This window comes from Condylostylus longicornis, unplaced genomic scaffold (genome assembly GCF_029603195.1).
Source record: "Condylostylus longicornis isolate FDR11 unplaced genomic scaffold, ASM2960319v2 ptg000145l, whole genome shotgun sequence".
Taxonomy (NCBI): domain Eukaryota; kingdom Metazoa; phylum Arthropoda; class Insecta; order Diptera; family Dolichopodidae; genus Condylostylus; species Condylostylus longicornis.
In genome coordinates this window covers 2,250,831-2,269,590 of record NW_026578113.1, presented here as the reverse complement: position 1 = coordinate 2,269,590, position 18,760 = coordinate 2,250,831, and the positions used below count along the sequence as shown (strand labels likewise).

General features: G+C 24.6%; 1 protein-coding gene across 2 annotated transcripts; it reads left to right on the top strand.

Moving 5' to 3' along the window:
- Positions 1-5,234: 5,234 nt before the first annotated feature.
- LOC129615748 (adenosine kinase) lies at positions 5,235-6,933 on the top strand. Of its 2 annotated transcripts, none has more exons than XM_055531118.1 (4): positions 5,235-5,351; positions 5,470-5,681; positions 5,913-6,006; positions 6,138-6,933. In XM_055531118.1, exons 1-4 carry the CDS (start codon positions 5,275-5,277, stop codon positions 6,826-6,828), a joined length of 1,074 nt encoding a protein of 357 aa, XP_055387093.1. In that variant the 5' UTR covers positions 5,235-5,274; the 3' UTR covers positions 6,829-6,933. The 2 variants fall into 2 exon arrangements, with proteins under 2 accessions (XP_055387093.1, XP_055387094.1); XM_055531119.1 differs by having other exon boundaries at positions 5,246-5,351; positions 5,436-5,681.
- Positions 6,934-18,760: the final 11,827 nt, after the last annotated feature.

Genomic DNA, 18,760 nt, shown 5'->3' with positions numbered 1-18,760 from the left:
AAAGAGGCAACTACGATTATAAAAACAATTCAATTGTTGAGATTTTATGAGTTCTATGATGTAAAATTTTTCATAAAAAAGTTCAACATAAACAAACAAAGTGTAAATGCTTAAACACACACATATTATATTTGTGTATGCTTATTATTAAAAGCCTTGAAGAGAGATTTCGTTAAAATAATTAAAAACAAAAATTAAAGTATGTAATTTATGACCATTCAAAATTTATTACTTTGTGAATCAGTATTTGAACCTCAAATATTTTCAAGGTGAAATTTCACCTTTCATACAATATCTACATATATATATCTATTACACATAAGTATGTCAAAATGTAATATATTTTCATATTAATAACAAAAAAATTATTGTTAAATTTTAAAACAAAGAATACCATTTTGTTTTATCTCTTTCAAAAAGTAAATAAACCAGCCAAAAAGTTAATAATGAAAAACATTAAAAAAATGAACGCTAAAAAATTTTTTAAACGTAATGTAAGTACAAAGGTAAAAGAAAGAAATCCAATAGAACCGCGCAATGTTAATAAACAAAACAGAAAAAAAAAAACAAGTTCTAAAGAAATTGCAAAAAAACAAATGAAAAACAATGCCAATAAAAAAGATAATTACACATTTTGTATTTTTGAGGATAATGAACTTGAAATAAACGTGTGCTCTTCGAGATTTGGATTGAAAATTTGCTTAATTTACTGAAAATCTCAATTATTTTCGATAATGTTTGTTTATTGAACATCTTCATTAATAGTTTAGGACGTTTAGGTTAAGCTATATAGAAATTCTTAACCTAAATCATTAATTTTAGAATTCTACGTATGAAAATGAATAAGGCTTTAAAAAAGTTTTGAGTACACTAAGTAGAAATGTGCTAACATTAATGTGGAATAAATGTTTTTCAGCACAAATCATATTTCGATTCGATCATACTTCTTTCGATGAGTTAATAAATCTATGAGGTAGTCCGTCTCTAACAGATATTACTAATAGATTGGTACTGTTACTTAACAAATCGGGGTACAATGAAAATCTCATATTTTCACATAATAAAATAATAGTTGACGACAGGTAAGTTCCATTATTTTAAATTTTAGTTTCATTTATATATAGCAGCCTCGAATACGTTCACTTGAATATCTATAATTATTATGTAATATAGTGTCTGTATATAGATACCGCATTGCATATACATACGTATTAAAAATCGATAAACTAAAAATTCCCTTCAAATTTTAAACGATAAATCAACATAAGAATAAAAACAAAATTAATTTTTTTTTAAATTATATTCAAACAGGAACTTAATATCAGTTTTCAATTCTTATTTTAATATTTTATGCAAATATGCACATATGCTAGTACATATGTGTACAAAAACAAGTTCATAAGTACTCCAAACTATATCTAAATATAGAAAATAATTAACCAAAAATAAATTTAATATTCTTCTCTTTTTTTATTTATTTTATTCATTTCAAGGTTATTTTTTCGCTTTAAAAATTCCTATCAATAAAAATGGTATGAAAATATTTTAATAACCCTAATATGTAAGGACATTCAACTCAGAGGGAATGGAATTTTCAATTCTATGCTTACTCTTTTTACGAGCAACAGAAAACAAGCGTACCTACAAAAAAGTACTTACATACTTATTTTGTAATATAATCTACTCCAATAGGAAATGGCATAATATAGGCACGAAATATGTAAGTTAATGAAAACCTTCAATAAAAATTTGTAAATCCCCGGATTTACTATCACTTTTTTTTTGTGTAAATTGTTTGCAATGAATATTGATAAAAAATCAACAAAGAAAAAAAAAACCGCTTTTATTATCATATTTTCGGATTGCATTTTAAAAATGGAAATTCCAAAAGTTTTTTTTCTTGTGTGGTTTTCTGTGTGCCACTTTTTAATTTTAATGATTATTGTATTTTTAGCATCACATTGCTATTTCTCTCTTCTTTATTTCATTGGAATTTACTAAAAAAAAATTTTTTTTGTGGTACAATATAGAGTAGTAGCGAATATGCTTAAATTGTGCTCTACAAAATTATGAATATAAAATATACATGGTGTTTTGTAAATAAGTACATTTCTGCTTACTGAAATTTTAATCGAATGAAAACATCAGGATTACCTACAATGAAATAATATGGTATACGTATAATTTATATTAAATAAAATAAATTTCAATTTTAGAATGAAAAACTAAAAGTTCATATTATTAGTTTTTGGTTGCAGGATGAGCTATTATTATTGTTTAGCTGTTGCTTATAACAAAGGTGAGCTGATGGTATTTGATCTGATTTTCAGGTTTTGATGGTCGCTAGGTTCCTTGCAGTAGGTAAAAAGAAATATCTTTAAAATGTGGATGTTGTGTATCATTTCGAAATTTAAATGTACAGGCAGACTTTGCTTCATTTTCAATATTTGCTCTTTAATGAAATTTTAAAATTAATAAACCCTTTATACAAATCCTGTTAAAAATATGTACATACATATGTATATATGTACATGGTGCCTTCTACATCATTTTAATTTTATGATCAGTTTTTGAATAGATTTTGTTTGTATCCGCAAAATTGCATTGAACTAGTTCGTTAAAAACCCTGTACAAGGTTTCTTTATATCATACATTAATTAATAGGCCGACTTCTCTGTGAATACCTTTCAACAGTATAAATTTACACGCTATACCTATAATACCATATTCATACAGATATAATTACATATATCTATTCTCTGCATACTTAATATTTTGTGAAAAAAATCTGAAATACCTGTTGAATGCTGTTTAGACTATGACGTAGTTGGAAAATACAAGTTATATTAGAGATTTTTTGTTTTTTCTTCTGTTTTCAATGGAATATACGTATGTAAATAAGTATATATATAAAATATACATGTAAAATTTTTTACTTGTTTTCTTCTTTTGAAATTCTAAAGCTTTTTAAAAAAAAAATAAATAGCTTTTAGTTTTCTAGAGAATAGTAGTAAATAGAGATGTAAGATTTTTTGAGAAAATATCCCCAAAGCATCTTCAACTACATTAAATTATGCATGTGTGTATTTTATATTATTATTATTAATATTTATTATAAAGTTTCGCGCGCCCTCCAAATCACTTCGATTTTTCATAATAAAATTTGAGAAATTTTCTCGCTTTACATTTACTATGAATTTTTAAAATCTCAGACTTTTAACGATTCAAATATTTTTACAAATATTGTAAGTTATTAAGATATCTATAGTTTGTATCTACTGAAATATTGCGAGAGCCTACTTACATATACATATTCATATTTATATTTGAACTCTAAACTTTCTTTAGTTAGATGGTATTATTTTTTATTTAATTCTAAAATTCGATGATTCATGCTTAGTTTTTGAACAAATTTTTTTTACATTTTCCCGGAAAAAATGAATGAAATTCAATAACAAAAAGTTTGAGGCTTTTTACGAGTAAAATAATATTTTGGAAAGCTATGAAATGTATAACTATACCTATACATATGTATAAAATTCTTATAGTAGGTAAATTAAAAAATATAAACAAAATGAGCCATCAATGTCGTATGATTTTGTTTGGCTTTTATTTTACAAGTACCTATACTATTCAAAATTACATACTATAGATACATTTATTTTTTGGCTTTTATTATAATATGATGATTATGTTTTAGTATTATAGTATTTAATCTATAATACTAAAACATAATATAATAAATCTTGTATATTAAGCTGATAAGAATACTATAGATGTAGAGATGTTTCATGTGAGTAGCTATGATGAATCATAATATTTTTAAAATCTTAACATCCCTTACGTCCTATCATCCTTATTTTTCTTATAACTGCTTTTAATATACAAAAAATAGATTATTATCTATATAGTGTGCGTGTGAATATATTTTACTGCACAATCATCAAGATATTTCATAATAATTGTAGGTAAAGATTCTATATATTTGTAATAGATAAGACTATCACTATTAGTAAAGATTTAATTTTACAATCTCAAGATTTTGTTTTTTTTTTTTTTTTTTTTTTTTTGGAAAAGCATTTCGCTAATTAAAATGTCACTACTGCAAAAAAAAATGTAAACAGCGGATATACCTATCATTTACTTGTTGAAAACTTATAATTTATGAAGACTGCTTTGTATTATTTAGTTTGTTGACTAGGTGCAAAATATTAAGCTATACTTATTATCGCATAGGAAATTCTGATTAATATCTTGTTCTTATAAACATTGTATTTTCTTAATGACAAATATCTATGCACATTATGTGTACAGGAAAGTCACCCTTTAGTTTTTTTTTATGTAAAGTAACATTTTTATATTTTTGATCAGCTCCATCAAACCTCAATTCCAATTTTATTTTTGTTATTGACGTTCATGTATAAGTATGCGTAATAATTAATATTCTGCCTTTGCTTTTGAAAGGACTGAAAAAAACAAAATTTTGAGTAAGTATATAAAAAAGCTTCTAACTGCTATCTACAATCTAAAGCTAATAAAATCCGCTAAATTCTTTCATTTTTTAACACCTTTTAATACTTAACATAAGTACCACAAAGTTCAAATGATATAATGAGTGGCCGTAACTTAAAAACTTCACCGTAAAGGAAAAATTTGCTAAACATGGAATCCAAACTCAGTTTACTCATCCCGAAGAACTCATTCCTTATAAAATAATGATTGCGCGTAATGATCCTCACCAAATACATATATAAGATGTATGCACAATTGTTTGTATGTAGATACGTATGTTAACAGCGTCCAAAATGCGTTTTTACAAATATTGTCTTTAGTTTTTGCTGTTAGAGACTGAGTGCAGGGTAACGAAATCCATTTTATTAGATTTCATGAAATTCAACAACGTAGAGCTTTAAAATTCATAATTTTATGTTCCCAAGTACTCGGTCAATATGTATAATTAAATTAGATGTAATTGTTAATTGAATTCCTTAGTATTAAGTACCTATTATGCATAACTATCAGATCCAGTAAAATTACCTTTATAAAAATATTTGAGTATAGATATTTTAAATTAATTTGTTCAACCTTGGTAAATATTTGAAACCTCTTCCTCAATTTAATTTTTGAACGTTAAACAAACTTCAAATATTTTATTGCAAACTCCTGCACTACTAAAGTACTAAATAATAAACTTCAAATAAATGACGTTTAAGTTTAGACATTACAATTGTCACTTTCACCTTTCTTTTCATCATTTTATAAAAATTTCTAGAAATGAACTTTTTCACAGATATTTATTCAAGTTTTTCTAAATTATTTAGCCCAAAGGAACTTCCAGAAGAACATGAATAGTATGTATAGAATTTTTGCAAAGTGAAAATATGATTTTTTGAAAATTTTAACAAAAAGAAAATATGTATATAAAAACTTACTAGTGCCAATGTATTTTTCCCGTAACTTAATTTTTAGTCGGCCGAGGATAATTGCTTTCGGAAATGTATTATTGGATTTTACACTTAAAGTGAAATGTCAAGATGCACTTGATCCTTTTGGATTAACACTAGGTAAGAAAGGAGAAGTTTCCAGTGAACTTTTGAACCGAATGTCACAAAAATTTAATTTAAAAAATGGACACCCCGGTGGAAGTGCATTAAACACAATTAGAATATTACGAAAAATTGGTACGTATAAAATTAATATTAAAATTATAGATAAACGATAATGTGAATATTCTATTTTTAAAAATTTAAAAATAGTACAAATATTGCAACTACTATTGATTGAAAAATTTTTAATAAAAATTCAATTTCGATTTGTAAACAAGAACATATGTGCAATATTTAAATGTCACAGATAAAACAAAATCGATTTAACATGTCAAACATTTATTAGTTACTTCTATTAATCGACAGGTGACGCTAGCTGTATGTTTTTTGGAGCTATTGGTGATGATGAAAACGGAAAAACCTTGAAACAAATTTTAAAAAAGAAAGGAATTAATGCAAAGTAAATTAAATGATGTACTTGTTATTGTATTTTATTAGAATCACTTTTAAAATAATATGTTAATGAATTAACATAAAATTATCATACATTATAATGTTGAAATTAAATTTCTTATAAAAAATTTTTTTTAGCCTTGAAATCATCCCAACAAAATCTACTGGACAATGCATTTGTTTTGTTCACAAGGATCAAACAGGTTTATTCGCAAATGTTGGTGCTTCAAATGATTTCACTGTTGACTATTTAAAAGCTTATGATCAAGACGCTTTTCGAAAAGACTATCTAGATCCACAAATATTTTATATTGAAGGATTTTTCTTGCCACATAGATATTCAGTTTGTGAATTTATTATTAAAGAATATATATCTGAAGCAGAAAGCTTATTAGCCTTTAATTTAAATGCTCCATATATAGTTAAGGAAAACTTCGAAATGGTTAAAACTATGATAGAAAGCTCAACATTAATATTTGGAAATAAAGCTGAATATATGGCTTTGGCTACATTATTAAAATTCGATACACTATTAGAACTAACACATTTATATTGTTCACGATATAAGAAAATTTTTGTTGTAACAAATGGTGCTGATAGCGTTGAACTATATACAAATTATGATAATGTTGGATTTTATAAAATGGAATACGAAATACCATTTAGTAGTAATCAAGATGAAATTAAAGATACAACTGGAGCTGGTGATGCATTCGTTGCAGGTTTTTTAAATTCATTTATAGCGAAAAAAGATTTAGTTGAATGCATTATTGATGGTTGCACAATAGCAAATAAAGTTATAAAACATATCGGTTGTGAAATACCGTGATATAATTTTTAATATTAATTATGTGTTTCTAAAATTTGTTTTCTTATTTTCTCGTAAGTTTCAGAATTTAAGTTGCCTATTTTAAAGGTCTTCTCAATTTTCTATGCGCAATAAAAAGTAATTTATAATTTGTACTTAACATTTTAAATTTAGTTAAAAGTGAAATGATGAATATTTAAGATTAGAATATTTAATAATCTATATATTATTGCATTAATGCAAAATTCATAATGTTTTGCTTTTGAAAATATTACTATTGTATTATTATCTTTAAATTTTAAGCAATAATTTTATTGTGTTGAATATTTTTAACTTTTTATTAAATTATTTTATTGAAATTTCGAATTTGAAATATTTACTAGGTCTTGATTTAAAAATTATTTTAAGAAGAATCAAATATGTATCTATGTACGAAATTTATTTGTCTTGTATTTCTAAAATTGTTTCTTTTTTAGATATTTTAAAAACTTTATTAAAAATGCTTTTAATTTCTCCTTGTTTTATGAAATTAACTGTGCTATAATATTAAGGAAAAAAAATGAATTGTCCAATTGTAGAATAGTAAGTCACAATCACAAATCAACATAAAACTAAAAAAGACAAGAAAAGTTTAAAAAAAGATACAAAGTATGTACATATTGCATTTTAAATAAATTAAAGATATTTTTCTGCATATTGATTATATTATTTCTTAGCAAATATAAAAATTTATCAACCTTCGGGCGAGAAGTATTCAGCAAAGTGTTTTTAAAACCAAAGTGGTCTATCTGAAGTGAAATTGAATTTTTGATAAAATTAGCTAATATTTTTGATAGTCAGTTTGGTCGAAAATTAATCTTTAAATTAATAAAATAAATTTTCCTGATTAATTTCAATATAAACATGTATTATTCAAATGATTTTCTTTAAATTTTCGTGCTTCGAAGAAAATGCTATGTTGTCAAACAAATTACGTAGGTACTTGGAAAGAGGAGAGAAATCATCTATAAAAAATTTATTGTTCTTTAAGTTTGAATTTACAGTTTTTCAGCATTTTAAATAATTAAGTTTGTATAGTAATATAAACATAAATATAATAATAAATTATTCAAAACTTATAAGGTGTCTTTAATACTTACATTATTACAAAATTTTTAAAAAAGCAAAAAAAAAAATGGTGCACTTTTGAAAACGAACAAACTTTAATGAATAACGGGTAAAATATTTTTCGACATTTTACGTGTATTTCCTTGTAGCCTTTGTGGACTGGGTTTTGCATTTGCATTGTTGCCATCCCCCGAAAAATTTTATATCATTCTCAATTTGTTTCGTCAAATATTATTCACAATGAGTTACAACACGACAATGCACGACCGATTCCATTTCTGATTCGTTTTATTTGAATTGAATTTAAAATTTATGGACAATTTTGTTAGTTTTAATATTTAATCTATTTACATATTCGTAATATCTGTTTCTATATAAGTCGACTTTTGTATCAACGGTTGAATTGTGTTTTGTTCCTCTTGCTCACAAGCTCCGTTGGTAAGAAAAATAATTCGTAATTTTAGTAGTACAGTGTATAAACTAATAATAATAATGCTGAGGTTCAGAAAAAAACAACTCCCCACTTAAGTTAGATTTAATTCAACTTTTTGAGAGCGATATATAAATCCCTTAAATTAAGAGGAAGGTTCATTCTATACAAAATACATTAGCTCATGGCGAAATCTGCTTAAACCTGTAAATAATGGAGAAAAAATAACAGTTAATCTTACTTAATTATGTCATTTCACGGCATATGGTGATATTGTCAGTCGTGAATTACGTCGAGTCAAACATAATCTTGAAATGCAAAGATAAAATTTGACAGTTTTAAATTGTAAGTGTAACAATTTGATAGAATATTAAATGACATGAATGCACATGTGATAGTGGTGTGGAAGAAGAATTCGCAAAGAATCTAAGTAAATTAACATATTTAATTTAAAATGCGTAAATAGGCAATCCCATCGAGGGAAAAGGAAAGATAAACTCTACTGCCTGTCTATTAATCTAGCAGTCTATTATTTATATATAGTTTAATTAAGCAGTGTGAACGCAGCTTACAAACGTATAATTTAACACGGCAAATGTTTGGTGTCATATCATTCACTGTCAAAAATATATTTACTGTTGAGGTTTAATGTGAATTGTGTATTTGATAGTTAATTAATAAACTACTAGATCAAAATTCTTTAACTCGACATTGAAATTGAGAAATTTTTATTTTTTAAGTAAAATAATTTTCTAAAGAAAATAATAATTTCATTGAAATATAATGAATTCATCTAAGTTTACAAATATTCAGTCGTTAATTGATAAAATGATTGCTTATACTGCCGATCGTGAAGAAACAATTGCGGACGCAACAACGGTAAGTTTTTGGGACGATTTTGTTGAAAGTTCTGGTACAGATTTAACTCAACAAGAATTAAGCCATATCTATAATGAATTACTCAAGGATAATGAAGATAATGTGAGTAAAATGGTTTTGTTACTTACATACATATGTATATCTGGTTTCTATCTATTCGATTTACATATATACATACACTTATACATATTTAAAAATTAGGAATTCTTGGTTGCGCTTAATGTGGTACTATTTTTAAATTGGAAATATTGCCCAAAATACAAAACGTATTTAGAATTTGATCATATGAAACACATTGTGTTTTCTTGGATGGTTGCAACAGAAGAAGAAATTGAGAATGATGTTTTATTAAGTTTTGATGAAATTGGAAGAAGATATGGACTTGAAATTGCTGAATATGAAATTACTAACGTTTTACCTGAATGTCTTCAAGAAGATTATATAAATAGAATTCTAGCAAAAGTCCACGAAAGGTATTCTATGGAAACTGAACTGGTTGATGCATTTGAAACCGAAATTTTAAAAAAAATATTAACTGAATAATATTTGGGTAAAAATTTCTCACTCATCGAAAATTTTCATTTTATTTCCTATAATCTTTATCATTTTAATTTTAAAAGTTAAATTGATTTTTGTAACTTTTAATTTTATCAATTGTACATTATATGTAATTGTTTCGGAAAAAGTTCTACTAAAAGAAATTCTGTTGAAATCGCAAAACTTTCTTGTTTTTAAAAAAAGAATAATTAAAAATTGGTGACAACTGATACTGACATAGGAATCAAATTATCATTTATTAGGAAGATAAAATATGGATTTTAAGGATGACCGAGTTATAATCACGACTCAAATATAACAAGCCTGCTTCATCTCTTAATAAAATTTTCTGTGACCATACATATATGCATCCATAAGTATATATATATATATATATGTATATATATGTAGGTAGATCGCCGGAGATTCTCAATCGACAGAAAATTAAAAAAAACATAGGCATAACAAGTTAATAATTTTAATCAGAAATTTAACAGAATATTACTCATAGATAATAATCTTATAACTTAAAAGCCGAAACCTTTATAATCTCAGAAATATATTTATATATACATAATATATGCATACATACATATCTATACATGCATGCTTAGTGAAAACTTAAGTAATGTAAAAATTTTATTCATAAAAACTACTGATTTTCAGTTCATAAAAAATTACTGAAAACTATTCATTATGGCTAAATTCCTGAAAATTATTCAAAGAGACGTGAAAAGTATTCATTACCTCACATAACTTTACACAAAAAAAAAATATTGTTAGACCTAGGTAGGTACCTATAAAAAAATATATGCAGTTGGAAATTATGTAAGACAGGAGTTATTGGTATGTATGTATGTTTTTTTTTTTAAATTTAAATTGAAATTTTCTTTAATAAATTATGAAATTCTTTTAAGCTTTAACTTTTTTCATTTAACATTTATTTGAATATAAATAGTTTTTATATAATTCTTTTTTGCAAGTCTATTTGATATTTCAGTAGAAAATATTTAGAAGGACGAAGACAATAGTAGAAAATATGCTAATAAGGAAGTAAAAAAGGATTTTGTGGTGACACTACTTAATAGAAAAAAAAACCTATATTATAAATCTTATATATGTACATATGTATATATGTATGTATGTACAAGAAAGGAATTCCATTTTTTGTTGATTTTTTTATTTGTAGTCTACCGAAACGGAAAGAAAGGACATTGTAATTTATAGAAGTTTTTCTTTTTTCCTTTTGTAATTCGTGGGCTTCCATTGCAGTTGTTTGTTGTAGGTATTTAATTTCTTTTTTCTAAATAAACTCTCGGTGACACAGTTATATAGTGTTGAATTTATTTATAGATTTTTTCATTTTTGATCAAAAGTTTTTTGTTTTTAAGGTTCAGTCGTCAGTGTAGAGCTATTTGCATATTTTGTTTATTTTTTCCTCCTACTTTTTTTTTTAGTTTTTTAAATAGTTCAACGCTAATGGAAATAGTTGCTTCTTTTAAGGCGATTGAAAAGAATGCAAATATATGTATAAGGATATTTAATTGTGAGATATTTAAAAGGAAAATTATGGTTTATCTATATGTTTAGGTTTGTATGTATGTATATTTATTTATATTTTACACAACATAAAATATTATATGAAATATATTATGTAACAAGACTATTAAAATCATTCATGAATGTTGGTTATCACTTCCAAAGTCCTGTTTGGGAATAAGTATATATGTAGGTATGCATAAATATAATTAGAATAGATGAATGAATGAATAAAAATATGTAAATTCGAAAAATGGAAATTGTTAATGGAAAAACAAAAAAAATATGGTTTTTTGATTAAAAACTGAATATTATATAATAATAGTAATAACAATAATAATTAAAAGTTTAAACGACCTCATTTTCCATTATATTTTATTATAATTATTTTTAATCACGAAAGTAAAAATGTTAAAATTTATTAGGAAGAGAAGATTTTCTTCATTTTTCTTTATTTAATATTCTTTGATATTAATTGAAAACTTTGAAACCTTATTATAGAATGAATCTATTTTATAATATGAAATTTTTGGTAAATGTGTTGATAAAATTTAAAAAATAGACACACATAGTTAAGGAAAAAAAGCGATAAACATGTAATTTAAGGAAAAAAAAATTCATTTATTCGTCTATTAAGGATATCCTTAATAGTTTATGTTGTTAATTTCTATATTGAATTGGACTATATTAATATTAACTAGTTTGAAGTCAAATTCAAAATTTATATCACATAATACCTTCGTGATAAAAAATAAATTTTTTTTTTTGGAATATAGGTACATATATAGCTTATGCGTTTATGTAATACAAAATGAAGTTATGCAGTTATATGTTGAATATTACAATTAGACAATAAAAAAAACTAATATTATAATAAAAATTAAAGTGATAGTTGAATAGAGAAAATATTCTCATCAATATAATTATATATATAGGTACGTATTATGCATATAAAGGATTTCGTAGACTTTATGGTACTTCCGAAATAGAGTGATGGAAAGACTTCAGAGGAAGAAAAATCAATAGGTATTTTACTTTCTGATCCTTCTTTTTGACTTTTTGACTTTTTTGGTTTCAGGTTAAGCCTCACTAAATATAGGGTCTTTCAAAAGTCACGCCTAGATGTCAGTAACGAATATTTTTTAAACGCTATCTTTTTTCCATGTCACCTTTGGCGTTTATTAAGCAGGCACAAGTACAATTTTAACCATGCACACCTACACGAACGAACAACGGTCGATCGAATTATGAAAATGGTCGATCTTTAAAAATAATATAGCGTAAAATTCGTGATACTTTTGATGTATATAATCGTCCGAATCAGTCGACTGGTTCTGTCGATGATAGAAAAAGAACTGGCAGATTAAAAACCGGTCGTTCTGTTGAGAATACAAAGTGTTTCTGAACAAGCTTCAACATCGATATCTCGACGCTCTCAAGAATTAGGCAAATGATTGAAGATTTTTTGTGGCCTGAGCTTGAAGGAATCGACATAGACCATCTATATTTTCAACAGGATGGAGCCACAAGTCACACAACACAGGAAAACATTGCATTATTGCGATCTAAGTTTCCCAATCGATTAATTTCATGTAATGGTGACATAAACTGGCCACCTAGATCATGCGATCTAACTCCATTAGATTACTTTTTGTGGGGTTTTTTGAAAAGTAAAGTCTATGTGAACAAGCCATCAACAATTACAGATCTGAAACACAACATACGGAACGAGATTGCTGCAATCAATGTGATGATGTGTGAGCGAGTCCTTGAAAATTTTGATTTTCGAATGACAGCCTGTAGATGTGCTCGTGGCGGATATTTAAATGATGTAATTTTTCACATATAATTGTAATGAGCTATATATTTAATAAAAATAATGAAAAATTCTAAATTTTAAATTTTTGGATGTTTTATTTTTAAACAATATCTAGGCGTGACTTTTAAAGGACCCTATACCTACCGTCAAATGGTGAGTGATGTTTAAGTACTCAAAGACACATTGTGAATACTTTTTCAAATAGTGATGACTGTTTCTTTATGTTTTGTTTGTCTTATTGTTGGGTAAGTTTATCAAAAAAATTGCAATATCACTTATTTCTTGATTTTAATGCTTACTGTGTATATTAACATTTCCCAAGAAAAAATTTCAATTATCAATAAAAAATAATATTTTTTTTAACGATTTCATTAACATTTTTAAGTAGCATTGCATTTTGTTCACAGAAATTCAACTAATTTTCAATTTACTTAATTCAATGCTTTGCTTCTTGAAAACCTACTTGAAGATCAACTTTATTTATCACTCATATTTTTAATTAAATGTTTGATCACGAAAATTTTTCAAATCAATTCTATTGGAATTCTATCTATACTAGAAAAATATAATTAGTTGCAGTATATGAGTTATTTTAAATATGTATAATCAAAGAATAATTTTATTGGATCTTAATTTAATTTACCCATTCTTTCTGCTATACTAAATGCATCTTTTAGTAATTAAACAAACACATTTGTTATATAACGTGTTTGTTGTTATTTACTTTACTTTTGCCAGGCCAGATGCTAGTAAAAATAATTTTATTTGCTTATTTCATTTATCTTAGTGGTTACTCAGTTCAATCCGAAATTTAATATTAAAAGAAAATTTACAAACATAGTGATATATTCTAATAAAAGTGATTTCTATAAGGACTTTGTATATCTTCTTATTCTAAATTCAATACAATAAAAATGCAGTCATAACGAATTTTAATTTTAATTTCTATGCTTTTAGATCTATTTCAAATTAATATAATTGCAATACAGTAGACTGAATTAGGGCTACGTTAGACTGAACGAAGCAAATGTTATCAGTAAAATATTATGAATTTTTTTTTTTTGGTAACTGATTAAACGAAATCTATTTGACCCAAACAAATTTTTTTTTCATATTAAAACCAATTTATGAAAATAAAAGTCATATTTAATATTTAAACAAAAAACTAAAATATTAAAAATACATATAAAAAAAACCTACAACCAACAAATAATAATTTTTATAGAAGAAATTATCCTGGCCGGCAATAATAATTGCTCTTCTGTTGCAAGCATTAATATAAAAAAGAAGTAAGGATTTTTTTCCCCTCACTCACTTTTTTTCATTTTAGTTTTCAATTTTATTTTCGCACTATAAACGGGCATACATAAAGTACATTTTTATGTCTTTTTTTTTTCTTAAATGTCAAGTTTGAAAATGCTGCAGAGACTATGAACTAGTATCATAATTAACCAGATTCACTTTTCTCTACTTTCTGGTTATATCAGTGAAAATGAAAATTATTTTTATAAGAGCAAAACAAAATTTAATGTTTTTAGAGATGTAACTACATATACATATGTACATAAATGTGAATGAAATATGTAACATGTAAGCGTTATGTAAGGGTTTCCAGTTACAAATTGTTAATCAGAAATTTGAAAACAGGATGAGATGCAAATGAAATTAAAAAGGTAAACAACAAATGAATGAAATCTATGGTTGGCTGATGAATTTTAAAAATGTGTTTAGGAATGGACACCGCTTTGTTATATGTAATTGAGCCAGGAATCAATATATTATATATATTATTGTAATTTATACATAAACTTGATTCAGTTTTTATAAAACTTATTAAGAAACATTAAAAAATTCTTATTAACTTTACTTCCTCATACTAATCTTTTTCTTTTTAGGAAAACACAATGTTACAAAACTGTTGGATCATAGAGACTACAACAATATAACAAAAAAAACCATTGATTAAGGAGAATTCACATTTTGTTTATTGATATGCAACAGAATCAAAAACGAATGGAAACCCTATTATTTAAGTAATGGACAAAATTTGAAATTGTAAAGAAATTGCTAAGAAATTAAGTAGCCGTAAAACAAAAAATTCATATAAATAACCATGCAATATAAAGTTATTTTAAGTTTTGATTGTTAATGCCATATTTTCATTTGGTCATTTCCTGTGTCTTAGCATGGGGTATATTTTGTTGGTCTTTAAAAATAATAAAATTTGCTTAGGGTTTTTTTTTTGTTTATTTCTAATAAATTTATTAAATATAAAGAACACACATAAGTCTGTACGCTTTATCATATTTATAATTTCAAAGTATATAATAAGTACAGTATTTAATGTATGGGTTGGTAGAGAAAATAATAATGATGGCAATGATGATGATTATTGAATTTTTTTGATGCTATAAGTACATATGTATGTGCATATGTAAAAGTATAATGCTATTTGATGTAAAGGAACTTTTTATGTAATTTTCGTTTATTATTTCTATTAAAGTTTATATATGTATTTGAAGGATTCATAAAAATTTATAAAAAGTATAAAATAGTTATTAGAAATTTTTGGAGTGCATTCTTTTTACTTTAAAAAGAATAAAGATTATAAACGTTATTTTCTAATTTCTTTTTGTTATCAAGTCTGTTTACAATTTAGAGTCTATTTAGAATACTTTAAAGTTTTAAGAATTTTGGTTATTTAGAGTACAAATATTTTAAGAAAAATACTTCTCTGATTATATTTTAACTATAAGATTAAACTAGATTTATTGTAATGTGTTTAAAGAATCGAAATATTCTATAAGAAGTTTTCAATTATTATTATTAAAGTGTTCGCCAAAAATATGAATAATGGATGAACTAACTGTGAATGAATTTAGGACGGGATTTAATAGAGTTTTAATATTAAGATATTTTATTAAATGTAAAAAATATTACCCAGTTTTTAACTAGTAATAAAAAAACCATTTTATAAAAGCTTTTACTATATTATGGTCGTGTTTGAACACAAAGGGCTTAAATTTTTATGTTAACGTCATAATTAAATTTCTATTCTTTAAGTAAATTCAATTATTTGTGGCAAAAAGGGATCAAGTAGCCAAGTTAATTTTTCGTATTCAAATAAATAATGTAGTTAAAATTTTGCTTAATTCAGGTTACTCTAAGCTTAATACATAGACAAACATTCTTTGAAACTAAAAAGTCTTATGAGTTCTATTCTAAAATGATGGCAAAAATGTTATTAGAAACCCGTTACAAAAATTTCTGAAACTTTGATTTTATTGTATTATTTATAAAATTTAAATTTTAGTATCTTTTTATTTTAATTAAAGTTCTCTATGATTTGTCAAGTTTGATTTTTGAAGCGTAAGTGAATTTTAAAATTTTTGCTTCAAAACATAAAATAATTTTAAGTCTGTACATATTTTTCTTTATATTGGATTTTTAAATATTTTCCACATGAATTTTATACAACGTTTTACAAGTTACTAAAATTCTTTATTAATATTTGAAGACATTAGTTGCAGTAACACAAAATATTTTTTAAGATTAAGGCGAGCACGAAAGGAAAGCAAAGATATAAAATATTGTTTTTTAATTAAAATAATGTAAAGCGTCCTTTAAATTTAGTTTTTTTCTTTGTTCCTATTATAAGCAAATATGTACATACATATATAATGTATAAAATATAAAAAATATTTTTCAATAAATTTTTTAAAAATGTTCAATTTTTTTTAGCAAATATTTGATCAACCATCAATGGAATTCAATGTTTTAATAAAAGAAGATTTGTAATAAAAAGGAAATAATAAAAGGACTAACGAATTCAGGCCTCTGTCTTAAAGTATATACAGGCAATATGCTTCAGTTTATGTAGGTACATAAGTTTGAATAAGTTTTCATTAAGGACCTTAATAATAAAGTATAAAGAAGAGGAAATTATGAAAAATTTTGTGTACATTGAAAGTAAGTGAAAACCTTTTTTTTTTTGTTGTTTATTGTTTTATTTACTTCCGAAATAAATGTTGAAAGGCAATTTTTAAAAAATATTAAAAGTAAATATTTAACTTAGAAATACAACCGGGACGGAAGTTTATTTATTGTTTAATTTTTCATAAATTCAATTTAATCCTTTAGATTATAATTAATTAAAGTAATTAATAAAGATTTTTGAGATTTTTGAAATTTAATTTTATAAGAGATATTTTGTAAATTTTTTTATATTAAATTTTATTTAATTTTTTAATCTTTACTTTTTTTATATTAAATTAAGTAGATAGAAGGCTTTGAATATGATTTACTCCTAGTAAAACACAAGAAGTTCGAGAATGAAAAAGAAAGGCAGAAAATGGAACAGAAAGGAGGACAAAGGAACAGAATTTATTTTAAGGAAGGCCAAATCTTACCACGGGATGCAGCGACGGAAATATTATTTTGATGTCCCTATATAACTATCCTAAAGACAACACTAAAATAATAAAGAAGTATTTTCTTATGCCGCTCTTTGGATCCAATCATAACTGCTTAATAATTGGTGAGATTTTTACTTACTTTGTGATTATTTTAAATTAATTACTTCTGTCTGTTTGTCAGTTAAAATGTTCATTTCTGTAATAATTCTTGTTCTTCAGAGAAATTATTTTATTTAATTAACTCCTTGTTTTTAAAATGGAAAAAATTAAAACATTCAATTTTCTGGGGATTTAGTTTTATATAATTTTGAGTTGATATAATACAGAAAATTGGCTTCTTTTTTAAAAATTTGAACTTTATCTCATATTACTTAAGACTTACATCTCTCTAATGGTGGGATATTTTTGTTACGGAATCTAAGAAGCCTTTAATTATTTCGATAATGGGTAAAGTATTGATGGTCAGAATCGTATATTTACCATCATCTGTTGATAAATCATCAACTTTTTGATAGCAAATTACCAACATTTATTTGATTCTCGTATTTGAATTTGTTATCGTTTTTATTAATGAAATTGCGAATCAGATGTCGACATTTAATTTGAGAATTAATTTACATATTTTAATTTATTGTAATAAAATAATAAAATACTTACTTATAAAGTTCGAATAATTTACAAAATGCGTTTAAGAGCTATCCGTGGATAATTTTTTATCTTATTTGCAAAAGCAACATTTTTAGAATTAATTGTGTCAATAGATTGCATTGAATTTTAATAGTTTATGGGGTTACGTTTTTAATCTTAAGTGAGTCAAAAACAAAAATTTTCTGATTCTTCCTTATTTTTTTTCATTTCCAGCCCATTTTATAATTACATATTTCCTATAGGTAAATTTTCTGCCCGGTTTCTTTCAAAAAAACATTTATTTTCTCATTAAAGAATGTAATAATTTTATTGTATATTTTGTTTAGAATAAATTTTGAATTAAAATGAAAGCATGCACTCCAATAATTTAATTGATATTCTCATAAAAATATCAAACAATTTCTTTTTTATTTTAAAGTTTGTGTGTTTGACATTCAATTTCATTCAATTTTTTAATTTAATGTTGATTGCTTGTACCAAAGAATGCACTAAGCAAGTCGAGGCGATGGGAAAGAGAAAGAAAACAATTTAAACCTCTTTTTTTTTATTATTATTATTTATTTTTTATTTATTATCTTG